Source organism: Centroberyx affinis, unplaced genomic scaffold, assembly GCF_046629955.1.
Source record: "Centroberyx affinis isolate AG114_WGS23_722 - 3 ecotype Tasmania unplaced genomic scaffold, CSIRO-AGI_Caff_v1 ptg000547l_1, whole genome shotgun sequence".
In the NCBI taxonomy this organism is placed as follows: domain Eukaryota; kingdom Metazoa; phylum Chordata; class Actinopteri; order Beryciformes; family Berycidae; genus Centroberyx; species Centroberyx affinis.
Window position 1 is genome coordinate 64160 of NW_027279192.1, and position 15803 is coordinate 79962.

At 42.9% G+C, this 15803-nt stretch overlaps 1 protein-coding gene across 2 annotated transcripts; it reads right to left on the bottom strand.

Moving 5' to 3' along the window:
* Nucleotides 1–11500: 11500 nt before the first annotated feature.
* On the bottom strand, nt 11501–15766 carry msmo1 (methylsterol monooxygenase 1). 2 transcript variants are annotated; one of them, XM_071517990.1, is made up of 6 exons: nt 15748–15766; nt 14315–14608; nt 14040–14188; nt 13427–13553; nt 12977–13131; nt 11501–12288 (listed from the first exon to the last, which is right to left on the bottom strand). In XM_071517990.1, exons 2-6 carry the CDS (start codon nt 14567–14569, stop codon nt 12111–12113), a joined length of 864 nt encoding a protein of 287 aa, XP_071374091.1. In that variant the 5' UTR covers nt 14570–14608; nt 15748–15766; the 3' UTR covers nt 11501–12110. The 2 variants fall into 2 exon arrangements, with proteins under 2 accessions (XP_071374091.1, XP_071374092.1); XM_071517991.1 differs by having other exon boundaries at nt 14315–14596; nt 15748–15752.
* Between the last annotated feature and the right edge of the window lie 37 nt (nt 15767–15803).

The following is a 15803-nucleotide window of genomic DNA, read 5'->3' on the forward strand; positions in this document are numbered from 1 at the left end:
TTAGTATCTATCTATCTATCTATCTATCTATCATTAACAAAGCATAAAAATAACATAGGCCTAGTGATTTTTTTACTCTGCAATGACAAAACTGAACTAGAATGGAATATTTTATCGACAAAATGCGTGTGATTGTATGACTGTGCAGCATGAATAGATATTGAAGAAACAAAATAAGAGTAAAATATTATAGTTAGACAGGTCAGTGAGTTAGGTTGGTTGTGTGTAGATTAGGTCTTAGGTTATTAGTTAGACAGTCGTTTGGTTAGACAGGTCAGTCAGACAGGTGGTCAGTTAGACAGATGATTTGTTAGGTTAGACAGCTCAGTCAGATAGGCTCATATGTCAGTGCACCAGATAATAACGCTGCCATGCTCCAGACTAGTAGCTTTGCTTCCCCTTGTGGATAAAATCAGTATTACCTCAGACAGGCTGTGGGAAGCTGCTGGTGTGTGGACTATGGGAGTAGACAGCGGTCAGAACAGCGTGCCTTGCTATGTAACGGCCTGAGGCGGAACAGTCACATTACTCAGCCCTAAAGTTACTTCAACTCTCACCAAAAAGTGACAAAAGAATTAAGGAATCACCATTTATTTTGAAAAAACATACGGAATAAAAATAATAATGTAGAGCGAGAAGAACACACAATTACATGTAAAATCTGAAAAAAGAAAGAAAAATCATTTCAGATAGGGAAGCTGATTTCAAGTTGAACTGGTATAGCCTAAGCCATTCAGTGGCATGACTGCTACATTGATATACATATCAATGTCAATGTATATACAAATCAATGTATATCAATCAACACATTTAATAAAGTAATAACGTTGAATACATGTGTTAAAATAAAATCTTAACACATTGGATTAATGGCGGCTCCGTTGCCATGGTGACAGGGGGACCTGCCCAAGGAGCCATCGCTGAATTGTGATGCAAAGCGCATTTGTGACGCAAACCCCGAGTTTGGAGTTGAGGTACACTTTCATGCCGTTCATGCGTCAGTTTCTACACGATGTTCACAGGTAAGTTTGACAGGATTTACTTTCAAGAACAAATTTGTCAGCAGGTAAAAACTGCCCAGTTTTACTTACTGTAGCCTATATTATATTGTGATGCCAACGTGTTAAACTGTTAAGATTACTGTAAACTGCACGGATATCTGCACAGAAAGATGCAGTGTGATTAGTAATCCCCTCCTAGACCCAACTCAAACTGAAATAGTAGGTTATTTGATGAATATAATATAATATTCACCTGTAGAACACATTAGTCTTAATGTAGTCTTGTTGTATTGGAGTCTCAGCAGTAAATAGCCTGCTTTGAGTCAATAAAATGTCTCTAGCTAATGCTTTCTGTATGTTAACTGCATGAAGTCTGGTTTGACACCTGGACTTGTTCCTGTGGCTGATGGAAGAATCAAACTGACATCAAACCCCTTCTGATTTGACTGCATTTTCTCAAATATTGTGATTTCTCTAGTACTTGCTGTTTTTTTTTTTTTTTATGTTTATGCCTTTGTGTGTGTGTGTGTGTGTGTGTGTGTGTGTGTGTTTTCCAGACCCAGAGAAAGAAGATGGATGATTACCTGAAGCTAGCTGTGCTTGGAGAAGGTGGCTATGGCCAGGTTTACAAGTGTCAACACAGGCAGTCCGGAGATATTGTAGCCATTAAGAAATATTTACATACTTCGGCACACGTAGTGAGCTGGACCATAGAAAGGGAAATCAAGCTGCTGCTGGTAAGGATTTCTTAAGCTATGGCTCAAGACCCAAAAGTGTTTCTAATACTGATAAAACACATTTTTAGATAGATAGGTTTGTGTATTTGATTTATTATTCTGCTTTATTCTCATGTCACCCTGTTTTTGATTCATCTGCTGTCATGTTTTATCATGTTGCTGTTTGTAAGTGTAGAGTATATATAGAGTCCCATATTAGTGTAGAAATATGGTTTCATGTATCACAGTGAGACCAAATGTTTTATTTGTATCCTGAGCTGAGAAAACCTGAACTGCTGTTCATCACTAACAGTTTTGAGGAGGATTAGGAAAGAGTCCAGGGTGACAGCACCTTGTTGTCTACTTTTGAACCACACAGCTAAATTTATCCAAACTCAGCGATAGTTCATCATGAAGCCCCTTTGTTGTAGCTAGGAGTTTTGAAGCGCAGTGAATTGTTGCTAAAAGTTGAAACAGTATGTTGGTGGTTCAACTTGAGTGTCTTACTATTGAACAGCAATGCCGCCATGAGAACCTGGTGCGGATGCAGGATGTGTTCAAGCACGACGGTCACCTGCATGCAGTTTTTGAATTTGTCAACCGCTCCCTTCTGGAGGAGGTGGAGAGGGAGCCTCAAGGCCTGCAGAAGACACACCTCAGGAAGCACACCTTCCAGATCCTGAGAGCTGTCGACTACCTGCATACCAACAATGTAAATATTACTGAAAAGAGCTGGACATTGCTTTGCTTTCATTACTGCTAAAGGTGTTGTTTTGTTGGTCCTTTCTCAAACTATTTTCTCCCCCTCCAGATCGTTCACAGAGACATCAAGCCAGACAACATACTGGTCACCAGCTCAGGTGTGGTCAAGCTGTGTGACTTCGGCTTTGCTCGCAAGCTGCCGGAGGCCAAAGTTCCTCTCAGCAGCCACGTGGTCACTCTGTGGTACAAAGCCCCAGAGCTGCTGGTGGGAGACAGAATGTACAACAAGTGGGTATCTTCAAATCACAAATCATAGCAGATGTACAGAGGCCTGTCAACATTATTTCTTTTGTTGTCGCTTTTCCAACATGGTAAACCTGGATGCTAGATTTAGTCTTTGTGTTTGCATTGAAAAATAAGTATACATCAAAAAACACACAGTCAGTGTATGATTATGGATAATTAGTAACAATGTCAAGCAAAGTTTTTGAGACAGAGACACTTGACTGAAAAGATTAGATTGGAAAAAAAAAGATGGTAGTAACTCCAAATATCCCTATACATGTAATTGATTTATTTGCTCTCATATTCTCAGAGCCTGTTGGCTGGTTTCATAGCCAACCAGGATGTAGTGTATGCACTTTAGTGTTTTCCTATCTGGGTTCTTAAGGTGTTTCTCTGTCTGCTCTCTCCCCTCTCCTTCAGACCTGTGGATGTGTGGGCCATCGGCTGTACCATCCTGATCATGGCCAGATGTGGCGTGTTCCTGTATGGAGACTCAGAGATCGATCAGCTGCATCAGATTGTCAGGAAAGTGGGTAAGTAGTCCTCCACCTCAGGAGTGTGTGCATGGAAACGTGCAGATGTATGGGTAGGTGCGTGTGTTCATCAGTGGTGGGAAATGGACAATAAAGATCACCGACATTGGTAAAATAACAGCAGTAGATAACTTTATTATCCCCCAGTACAGCGGCAGACTATGCTCTGTGATCATACCTTTAAACTGCAGAAGAAGCACAAAATCATTTGAAAAATAGGTCTGTTCACTAGCTTCATCACACTGCTATCAATAGGCCAACATGCCTGCTAGGATTTTGTTATTGTGAGAATGTAGGTGGCAAAGAGACAAATGCGCTCATCACCATGTAATCTTATGTATATGTACCTACTGTATATCTCAGCTGATAAGTCGTCTATGGTGCTCAACTAATGACTTTCTGTTCTTCTGCTGCAACGATGTGCAAATCAAATAAACAGTCCACTATCCTGGAGTGAAGCGTCGTAGTTCACTTTCAATATGACATTATGTGTCAGAGAAGTGTTCAGTTTATATGATCATTGTTGGGTTTTTCTTTCTTGTCATGGCCAGGACCGCTGACCCCTTGCCAAATGCAGATGTTTTCGGATAACCCCAACTATACCTCATTCAGCCTGCCTGAGGTGGAGCCACCCAAAGACCTCAGGAGGAAATACGGCCTGCACGACTCCCTGTTGGCTGACCTGGTGGAAGTAAGTGTGCTCTCTTCTGCACAACTGGGCAGCCACTGATCACACAGTGTGGTCCTATAACTATTACATTTATCTTTAGATTTGAGTTTCAGTAGAACATGGTCTAGATGCTGTTTTCATTGGCTTTTCTACCATGCATAGAAATAAACACTGCTGTATATTGACTACCCTCAGGATTATTAATATCTGTCTTTTACCAAGGGTTCTCCTTGTAGGTTATTATTAAAGTTATTTCATTACAGAATCTTGTGTTAGGGTTGCAAACTAACTCTTTCTGGTGCTGCATAATGCATTGTCTCTGTGAGTTGTATCTTTCTTATTTTAAACAATGTGAAGAGTTAAAAGAGTCATGCTGTTTTTCAGTCAAGTCTCCAGATGGATCCTGCGAACAGGCCATGCTGCTCTGGGATGATGAACCATGAGTATTTCACCGGAGACGGGTTCCCTGAAATGTGAGTAGGCTGTGACATGGGGCTCTGTGGGGACGGAGGGGGAGGAGAGAGTTACTGTTACAGTTACGGTTGGTGTGTAATTAATGAGTTTTTGGAGAGACATTCTGAACTGAAGGATGTATCACTGTGTTATCACTGTGTCTCACAGCTGATGGACCTTCACTACCAGTGCTGCTGTTTGGTGTTATCTTAGTACTAGACAAGACATGGTGCAAACACCAAGTTAACTGCTGGCTCACCTGTGTGCACCAATCTTGACTTTCATATCCTTTCCTTTAAACCTTTAGTCAGTCAGATGTGTCAGCTGTAACTGGTAACCAGCCTCAGCAAAAACAAAACAACAACAGTCTTGCCAAGATGTAAAACACTACAAATAATATTTGGGGAAATCCAGGCCAGGTGTATAAAGATGGTTGCCTCCTGAAGTGACATAATTTGGTCCTCCAGGCCAATCCCACAATGCAAAGGGCACACATTGTTTCCAATCATTTCCGCACAGCTAATTAAGCAATATCACACAAGTGGGAGTGCTGTTGTACTGTATATCAGCACGGCTGTGATTCGTCTACGACCTAATCACTGTTTCCCAACTGTAGGCTAGCTAGCTACTTTGAGGTTAGCACAGACGATTTCAGCTTACTTTCTTCCCAACCTTCCGCCTCGGCCGACCGTTCATAATTAAGGTCAAATGTATCCATATTTAGATATTGGATATTTGGATACTAACTGTTGTATAAGGGTGGATATCATCATTTGTACACTTTATACTATGAGACAAACCAGGAGCCAGCCATCTTTGTACATTAAGTGTTTTTCAGGCAATCTCAGAAAAATAAACAGAGTCATTTGAAACTGTAATGCAGCTCTGGTCCGGTACTATTTGTTTGCTGTTACCAGGGGTAAAGAGAAAGTGAAGGAGAAGACCATCTCCTTTCTTAAACTGGAACAAATGAGCCACTTTCTGTTCTGCTGTCTCCTGTATAGATTCATCCCAGAGCTCCAGGAGATGGTCCAAAAGGATGTCGAGGCCCGCAGGATGCCACTGCATCAGACTCCTGACGGGTCCAGACAAGAAAAACCATCTCCTTCCTCTCCCTCACCCACTCTTCCTGAAAAAGAAGATTTAGTGGTGGATGCTGTCAGTGATACAGCCTCTTCCCGGCAGAGAAGAGACATACAGGTATCTGAAACGGTCGAGGACCCCGACTCCTCCCAGCAGTCAGGACTGGAACCTTATGGCTACCAGATTATTAACGTGATCTTCGACCACATGACAAAGAGGAGCCCCTCTGGCTGGGTGGTTTCGTCCTCATCATCATTCTCCTGCCTGGAGAAGAGCATCCAGAACGCCACCGGGCTGAGCAGTGACAAGGAACAGCTCTCGGTGGATACACCTGAGTCGGCACAAGACGGCGTCAGGAACAAGGATCCACAAGGGAAGAGGCCATCTCGGCACTTCTCCTCTGCCATGGTTTCGTCCTCATCATCATTCTCCTGCCTGGAGAACAGCATCCAGAACGCCACCGGGCTGAGCAGTGACAAGGAACAGCTCTCGGTGGATACACCTGAGTCGGCACAAGACGGCGTCAGGAACAAGGATCCACAAGGGAAGAGGCCATCTCGGCACTTCTCCTCTGCCATGGTTTCGTCCTCATCATCATTCTCCTGCCTGGAGAACAGCATCCAGAACGCCACCGGGCTGAGCAGTGACAAGGAACAGCTCTCGGTGGATACACCTGAGTCGGCACAAGACGGCGTCAGGAACAAGGATCCACAAGGGAAGAGGCCATCTCGGCACTTCTCCTCTGCCATGGTGCCTTCCTGCGTCCAGCCTGTGCTCGACCTCATCAACAACGCCATGTCGGACTTCTTCAGCACAGATGAGAGCAAGGTAGGTTGAAGAAATAGGGCTAGAGCCAACAGTTTTTGCTGTATATTCAGAAGGTCTTTTCAACATGGCACCAGAATCAGCTGGTGTAATAAATGATAAAGAGGCTGGCCTATAAAATCTGTCAAAATCTCATCACTCAACTTGCTGTGTCTTGCTTGTTTTGTTGTTGTTTTTATTGAAGGTGTGTGTGACCAACCAGGCCGATGTGGAGACCAACTCGCCCTCTGCTTTGGCGATACAAATGGTGGACAGCACCTTCCTGGAATTGGCCAATACAGCACAATGCAAGGGTGTTAATGCACCAGGCACTATGGTGGATAAGTGCATATCTTTGGCCAACGTGCTGTCATTGTCAACAGTCCTGAGCCTGGAGCCTGAAGACACCAACATCCAGGCAATCCTGGGCGTCAGGAAGCACATGGCCGCAGCTGTGACAAAGCAGCTGCACAGCTTTCTGTGCCAGGAACAGAGAGACAGAGGCGGCGCGGTGCCACCAGCGCCCAGCGACACAGAGGGAGCAGCCGTGACACCATCACCCGCGGTCAAGGAAGATCCAGTGGTGATGTCATCAGCTAGGCATGCCGCTCTGGACTCCACTGACCGGCCCGTGGAGGAACCTGCGGATCCTCTGGCTGACGGTGGTGAGAACTCTCGATGTTTGATAGATTTATATCAACAGTGTAGACTGACATTAAGTGAAAGGATTCTTACTGTGCACATGTACAAAATCACATGTAGAACATATTCATATATTTATTTTTTTTCTTTTGTCAGGAAATGAGGTGGAGCCTGTGGAGGAAAAGAAAAAGAAGAAGAAGAAGAAGGGTATCAAAGGTGCCTTCCACAGAGCTATGAAGGCCATCAGGCGCTGCTTCACCTGCTGCTTCCGTCCAACAAAGGACAGCGAAGAAATATAAAGACTCTCCGCCTGTCCACCCCAACAGGCAACACTGGAGGTATGTGCACATTCAGTTGATATTGCGTCTGTAGTCCTGGGGACGTCCAAATCATGTCAAGATATGTCTGTCTTGGACCGAAACTTCAACCTTCCCCACCCACTCTGATTGATCAGAAATGTTGTGAAAATTCTAATGATCGATAATGATAAGACAAATGTAGAATATACAGTTAATTATTTTTGTTCTTTTGCAATGTAGATGATCTTTTCCCGCTCCTCTTCCACTTCCCCCCACCCCAGGTTTCAGGTAAGTATTAACCAGCAAACAATAATGGCTGGCAAGCGTTTTTAATGCTTGTCAACTTGTCACCGGTGGTCAATTCCCAACACATACTCACAGGTTTGGCCACCGGTAAGTTATTGTTAGTTTGTTGGGCATTGCCTGCTGGGGAGGAGGGAGGGAGATGAGGGGCGTTCGGTGTGTGTGTGTGTGTGTGTGTGTGTGTGTGTGTGTGTGTGTGTGTGTGTGTGTATGTATGTGTAACATTTAGCTTCCAGGTTATGCTGGAAGAAGACATCCATGGAGGGGTCCTGTTCCTGAGGAAGAGACAGTCAGGACTACCAGGAGAATTCCCCATGGACCGCTCTATCTGTGGGCCTGTGACAGAGAGAGAGAGAGGGACAGAGAGACAGAGAGAGAGAGAGAGAGAGAGAGAGGGAGAGAGAGAGAGCCTAGGTGAGTGTGCCCCACACATAGTGCAGCTGGCTAATAATTCAGCATTGATTTGATTCAGCATTCTAGCTGGAGACACTGTAATCACCAGGAGACTAAGTCACAATAATACAACATATCTTAGATTTCATGCTTTATTTTACAACGAGCTTTCAGACACATAGAGTGGGAGCCAATTTTAGCTAGCAAATACAAGTGTAGTTGGGGCTAAAACCTAACCTTTGTACATTTGTTGCGTTTGACCCTCACAAATTCTTAATCTCTTGTCCAGGGTCAGCCAAGTCCAGCATCTGCAGAGCAGCACAGCCTAGCAGTGAGTGACAGACAGGAGGACAGTCCTTCATCTGCACAGGAGAACAGAGCCAAGGTGTGTCAGCAACAGGAGGAGAGCCCCCCTGTTGATATTAATTGCTTCACTCGTCCCACCCAGTGGTGAAGAAAACTTTGGCACCGATGGCACCGATAGAAAGTCGGCTCAGCAATTGTGTACTCAAGTTTGACGACAGTACAACAGTTGAAAACGTACAGTATGAGCTGAAAAGGCTAGCTGTGCAGTGGAGCAGATTGAAAATGTGAGATGAGTAAAAGAACAGAACAGAAGACGAAGGCCCTGGAGCTGAAGAGGAGGAGATTGAAACAGTGAATAGAAGCTGCTCTCCCTGCAAAGATTGCCCACTGTGTTGCTACCAAGTTCTCAGGAGGTTCAGTCTGCTCACTGATGCATTCCACATTCTTGGCCTGGCATGCAAATTTTGTACTCACGCTGTCCATCACCCAAGTGGCCTGTGAGCGAACATTTTCAACGCTGACGTTGATCAAAAACAGACTCAGGAGCAAGCTTTCACAGGACCACCTGGAGGCTTTTATGCTGATCGACTCTGAAAGAAAACAGAGACTGTGATTCATCGAGTTGCAGAGAAGACCGATCTGCTGAGAAAGCTGCTCCTATAATAAGGTACACTATATTTTGGTGTTATTTTATTTTTTTTATTCTTGGTTTACATGTCTTAGTACTTCCTACAATTATATTGTGTGACTTTATTACTCTGAGTATATTTTCAGTTATTAATCATCAAGTGTGTCCTCTCTGTCTCTGTCTACAGGTTGCCTTCACATGTTTGTCTTCATGGAAGAAGCGGGCCAGTTCATCAACAGCCAGGCAGCCTTTTATGCCTGTGAGTAGATTGTCTATACAACCATCTCTACTTATTTCAAACATCTCTACTTAACGACTTACAATAGAGCAATAAAGAGAGGCCAGAGACTTGTAAATCACCAGTAAGGATGGTTGGTGTCTGGGCGATTGTGATGGGCTGGTCTCGACAAAAGTCCAGAGCCAATTTTTGATCCCAGTCCATCTCTGACTGTAGGGTGTAATGGCTATTACATTAGAGCAGTGATTCTTAAACTGCTGGTCAGGGGCCACATTATAGTATTTTTTAAGAGCCTAGCTCCAAAGTGGAGACTTGATCAACTGGACTTCAAGCTTAAACCATATTAAGGGATAGTTGTAATTATTTTCCTAAGTCTACTCTAACACACTGGATAGGATAGAACAAAAACAAACATGGCGGATTTACTTTTCATTTGAGGCTGAATGACCTCAAATGAAAACTGTTTATTTTCACTGTCATGTGACCGACCCCAGCAGCGTCTTCTCCTACCTTAGCTTAGACAGCAGATCAGGCTCAGTGTGTCTCTCTGAGTGTGTGTGTGTGTCTGACTGCTTGTCTCTCCTCTCTTTCAGACCAACGCTGTGTTTCTACCTGCTGGTGGATTTGGGTGCTGCTCTAGTTCCTGTAGACGTCTCTGCCTCATTGCCAATGTCCACATTGCTGTCCATCTTGCCATTTGTCCTGGCACCTACTGCACAGCATCACACAATGTCACACATCATTTTGTTGTTATTAATAAATGTACTTGAAATTAACTGGAACTAGAAAGGGTCATCTTTTCCGACAACGTAAACGACAGCAGTAGTGTCTGCAGCTGTTGTGAGTGCTAAAAGATGTTTTTTGAGATGTTTTTTGAGATGTTAACATGTAGATGTAGAGCTTTCTAGAGCTCTGACTCTAGCGTGGTCCCTGGATCCTGGTCCTCTGGTCACTCTGCATCCATTCAATAATCCTTCATGGGGCGTCTGGATGAGCTGGAACTCCACCTGAAAGACAAGCTTGAAAACAAATAAGTCAAAGTTTAATACAGCGTTAAGGAGATGAATGTTCTGTAAATGGAGAGTGCTGGACAACGCCGGGCCCAGTTCCACAGTGCAGAGAAGCAGCTGGACTTCTTTGTCTTCTTCATCTTACAGCAGGGAAAAAAGAAAAATAGAATGTAAGCACAAAATAAAATAGAAAAGAAACAATAACAAGAGTCTAACTAGGCTACAAAATAAAGTGCACAAACAAAGTAAAGCCTGATTACTTTTCTCTCTGGTTGAAGGTGTGTAAAAATAAATACAAATTGCAAAAACATACCCCATAGGCAATGAAAATGTGCTTTGTTGGCAGTTGTTCAAGTGGCACAGTGGCACTTCAGCTGCAACAGCAGAAGGAGGGAGAAAGTGTGCACTAGGCATGTATAATTCTTGTTTTAATTAATTTATTATTGTATAACTTACAGGTGTGCAAAAACGACGAGTTGGGGTTATACATCTGACGAGTTCAACAGTGAGTGACATACAACAATATTAATCCGTACATGCCATTAACATACACAACACTAACATATAATAATAAAGTAGTAATAATAAGTAATAAATCACTTCCAGCATCAAGTGAAAGTAAATAAATAACAAACATAATGAACGAAGTGGACAGAGTACAAAGATGAGATTTTGTTGTTCTGTAAATCCTAATAAAATGCTTTTATTTTTTAAAGACAAAATCGCCTAACATCCGGTATAGCGCTGTCTCCTTCTCGGGGGCTTGACGCAGCTCTCTCTCTCTCTCTCTCTCTCTCTCTCTCTCTCTCTCTCTCTCTCTCTCTCTCTCTCTCTCTCTCCTCTGCTTGCATCCACAGTGCGCAGCATGGGGCTGTAGGGGCGTGTCGGTGCAGCGCAGAGGAGATGGAGGGAACACATACGCTCTATCGCAAAATCATCCATTTCTCTATCAACCCCCCTCAGTCTATACCGACAGAATGAATACATTTACAGAGCTAATTTACTCTACCAAGATTGTTTTTCTTAAGTTATCTTGCCATATTCATGATGATCATGACATACAGGCTGTTACAGGCTGTGTCCCTGATTCTGCAGATTTTAAGTCTTGGATTGAGGTGGTTACTGTCTGTGGTGCCCAGTGCTGCCAAAGTGCCTTTGAGCCAGGCACTGAAGCCCCAGCTGGCAATCCTGCTCTCTGACCTCTTACATATGTGTAGATGTGTGTGTGTCTTCGTGGAGTTTGAGACAAATAATGAAAGACAATATCCTCTTGATACAGTGTCACATGATGTCATGCTCTGACATGTTTTGGGGATCATTACAGTTTCATGTTATCATCTTGTTACATAAATCCACAAAACACAACCAAACTCCTGTTTAACTTTGTTCAGATGTTTTTATTCTAATATGACAAAAGACACGACAAAACATTTTCAAGAAGGTTTTTTGTAAAATCAAAACGCCATTTACTCATGGTAATAGTCCTGAACAAAACGGGCTTGTACAACCCACCAGTGCCCCATAACCCAAACCCCTTTCATCAAAACTTTACATCAAACAAGCCCGATTTTGTTTCAGATGTCTGCTTTGAGGTTAGACAGTTCCAGCCGGACTGCAACGTCAACAGAATATAAAAACTGTGTCATCCTGACTCATCTCAAATCAAGAGGAGAAGCTAAAGTGCTAAGACATTCAGAGGTAAACGGAACCATTTCACAAGAAAGTTATACGGTACAGCTTTTTTCTTAATTCACTGAAAAAGCGAAGCAACACATCAAAACAGGATGTTTACAGTTTTTATTCAGCCAGTACCTGCTGATAGAAGCAGAGAAAATACTTCTTTTGGAAAAAGGCACAGAAGACAGACTGAAATTCAAAATGCAGTCTGTTTCAGATTCAGACCACAACAGCGCTGATCCATTGAAAGTACAGTCCATAAGAGTGTGAGTTTGTGTGTGTGTGTGTGTGTGTGTGTGTGTGTTCTGAGTGAGAAGGGAAGCAGCACAGTTGGTGTGCTCACTGTGTGTCCAGGTGTGCGAGTGGTTTACTGCTCCTTCTTGAGCATGTGCTTGTTGTACTGGCTGTCCGTCTTCAGTAGCTTGTCCCACCAGGTGAAGGTGGAGGCGTAGTTCCCAACAAAGTTCATATGGTGGAAGTCGTGGAAACGGGTGCCGGCGTAGAACGGGATCAGGTGGAGCGGGTTCAGAGGGATGTCGTAACCACTGGGAGGGAGACAGAGAAAGAATTATATACTCTGTACTTCAGAATCAGTAGGGTGCTGGCATAAAATGATCAACCTAGCTGTGTATAGTGTCCTGATGTATATATGTGTATTTAAATCTCACATGTATAAATTATAAATATGTACAGAGAAAAAACATGGATATATGTAATCCAAACAACTGAACAAATCTAAAATTAGAAAACATAATAAACCTACATTAAGACAAACTAGTTCAATACTACCTAATATGATAATATCTGGTGTCATCTGTGGCCCTCTAGTGGTCCATAGAGAGTAATGCTACTCAATGCATCTTAGTTGTGAGAAACAGAGTTTTGCATGTAACTGTGTGTAGTCTAACTTTTTATTATAAGCAGTAGTTGGCTACTACTGCTGTATTTCTGTAACGATGTGAGCAAATGTTTGGAAAATTCAAATTTTCTTCTCTTGTCAATAATCATAAGACATAAGGAATGGTCTAACAGACAGCTGTTTCTGAGACAAGACATTTATGTCACAATACACCCGTTCAGCTGTACTACTACTACTACTTCAGTTGTAGACAGATACTAGATACATGATGGTTACCACTGTACCACAAGGAAGGAGAGGGACGCGAAGGACGAAATGACACAAAGAGAGTACACGCAAACATATGCACAAGCCTCGCTGTGACTGTGTCCTACCTGTGGACGTCGATGGTCTCCAGCAGGCGGAAGGCCACCCAGGCCCACAGCAAGGAGACGTGGTTGCAGAAGATCATGATGCCGATGAAGAAGCCAGCACCCAGAATAAGTGTCTCAGCAGGATGGGCGTACTCCGCCTGCATGCCAAACGGAGCCTGGGGAATAGTGGAGGGACTGTTATGTGTGTGGTGCATCATAATGTGTGTGTGCTCGCTTTCTCATGAGTGTGTATGCATGTCTGCCTGCAACGTGCTTAAATGATCACAAGAGACCAGGCACATTTAAATAACACATCTCAGTGTATTTTGGTTCACAATGGAGAGGCACAGTGACTGAGTGTGTAAGCCTGTAAGCACATGGGAGTGTTTTCGCTACAATTACAATTTGTAAGTCTATGGTAAGGAAATTGTCCAAACATTATCTGTCTTTGCAGGTGTGTGCTTTACTCACAGTGAACTCATGGTGGACCTTGTGGATGTATTTATAGATCCTGCGGTGATGCAGCAGGCGATGCAGAAAGTAGTGCCAGGTATCCTCAACAACAGCACAGCCAAAGCACTGGGTCAGGAGGTACGGCCTGGAGACGAGGAGAGGCAGAGGCGGATCATTAATATTTTCCAAAATGTAATGGATGCAACCACACAGCCATGTAGCCAGGTTTTTTGGGCTGAACCAATGAGCTGTCCCCACTGACTCAATTGATTGACAGCTCCCATTGGAACTGCATGGAGAAATAGCGGCTCTTCTGACAAAAAGGCATGTGTAGAGAAAGCTAAAAATGTTTTTATGCAACTTTCTCAGTTTCTTACAAAAATTGAGACATTTTCACTTATCACTCTCATACTTAGCTTGGGCATGGATTGAAAATTTAGACTGATACCATGACAAACAAATGCAAATTAGATATTGCTATCTGCCTCATCGTTCTGACTGAGACGTTGTTGCATTTTCCACCCTGTTTTTGACATTGTTCACAAATGAGCGTGTGAACTCATTGCATAACTACAGTGTACTCTATATCTATATAATGTATTTCCATGTGTATTTCTATTGTTCCACTGACCAGCGAGGCATGGAGTCCCAGTCGTAGGGGATGTTGAAGAACTCAGTGAAGTAGTACGTTCCACAGATCAAAGGCAGCTGGATGCAGAAATGGTTGAACAGCAGCATCTTGAAACACTTCCACTGTTTCTCCCAAGTCTCTGGCTTGTCCTGCAAGCACGCACACACGGCCATGCACAGAAAGAGGGATTATTCAGAGCAATTTTACTTCACAATTGAAATCATATCCAACAGCCAAACACACACACACACACACACACACACATAGACACATACCTGTTGGATCTTGTATTTCTGCATAAAGGGCATGAACTGGAAGAGGAAACCGGGCAGGCAGAAGAAGAAGTAGATGAACTCGTGGACGAAGAGCGAGCCCCAGGTGGCGATCTGGAACTTGGTGTAGTTGTCCATCATGTAGCCCCAGGCATGTTTCAGCGAAGGCTGGAAGGGGTTTTCTGGCAACACTGCGTCTACATACTCCACTGCGAGGTAGGCAGAGCCCAAGATGTCTGCCGTGCCGTTCACCTCCATGATGGACGATGCTGGGTGAGTGCGGGTCTGGGGAGAAGACTGGAAATCAGAAAACTCACATGTAAAACTCTCAAACATGGAGCAGTGGAAGATATTTGTACATACATGTACATACAACATATGTGAAATTCACATATGACCATGTTCATTATAGGTGCAAATGGACAATCTCCTCCTATTCTTAATCATGGTATTCTATTTTGAGTTTTTCTTGTAATAATAATAATACTAATAATATTAATACTACTAGGCTACTACTAATAATACTAATAATAATAATGAGAAGAAGAAAAAGAAACAGTTAAACAGCAGTACATAGCAGTATAACAGCAATAGAAACTAAAAAGAATAACAAAAAAATAATGCCAGCAATGGAATAAAATCAAGGCTACAGAAGAACATGACAGGCAAATACAAGAATAAAATGATATGGAAAAAAACAAAAGAAATATATCCATTTAGTCATGTGAGAGGGACGTAAGGAATTAATTTAAATGCATTATTCCACATTAAAAATACAGCAAATAACCCACAGAAGTCCCACTCATTTTGCAATTATAATTTACACTCTGTACAAATTGTACTGTAAAACTACACCAGAAAATTCAGAAGCTGTAGTGTGCTACTGATGTACATGATTCTTTACTATTACTACCACATCGCCCCTTTAATGTCTGTTATTTGTAACATTGCTGACTAATCAGATGAACTAGAGACAACAATAAATGCTATTTAAGAGCACGGAGAAGCTGAATAAACAGCACACCTCTACTACACTACTACTTCTACACTACATTATAATAAACCAATCAGCAGGTATGGCTGCAGCAATTCTCGCAAAAAGGAGTCAATAACGTGTTAAAAGTTTTTGACTAGAGGGAGCTGAAACATGATTCTCCCTCTCTGTGTTTCTGTGGCAGGCTCGTCTTTCAGCATCCAAATCCAAATTAAGGTTTAATGCATCTCTAATTTTTGGAGGCTGACTGGTGTGTTTTAGATCAACACACTGGCCTAAATATCTCTTAAAGGATTTCACAATCGCGATCAAACATCTGACTTAGTTCTTTCTTACATGCATAAACACACAACCTAGATTGTGCGTTTGCAGCTGCAGCACATCAGTAACATACTCATTTAAACAATACTTATTAATTTGTACAATAAACGCCGAATCTCACCTTCGCGCAGTGTGTCCCGTCTACCTGAGCGAGGCGGCCGGCCGGGTGAAGTACAG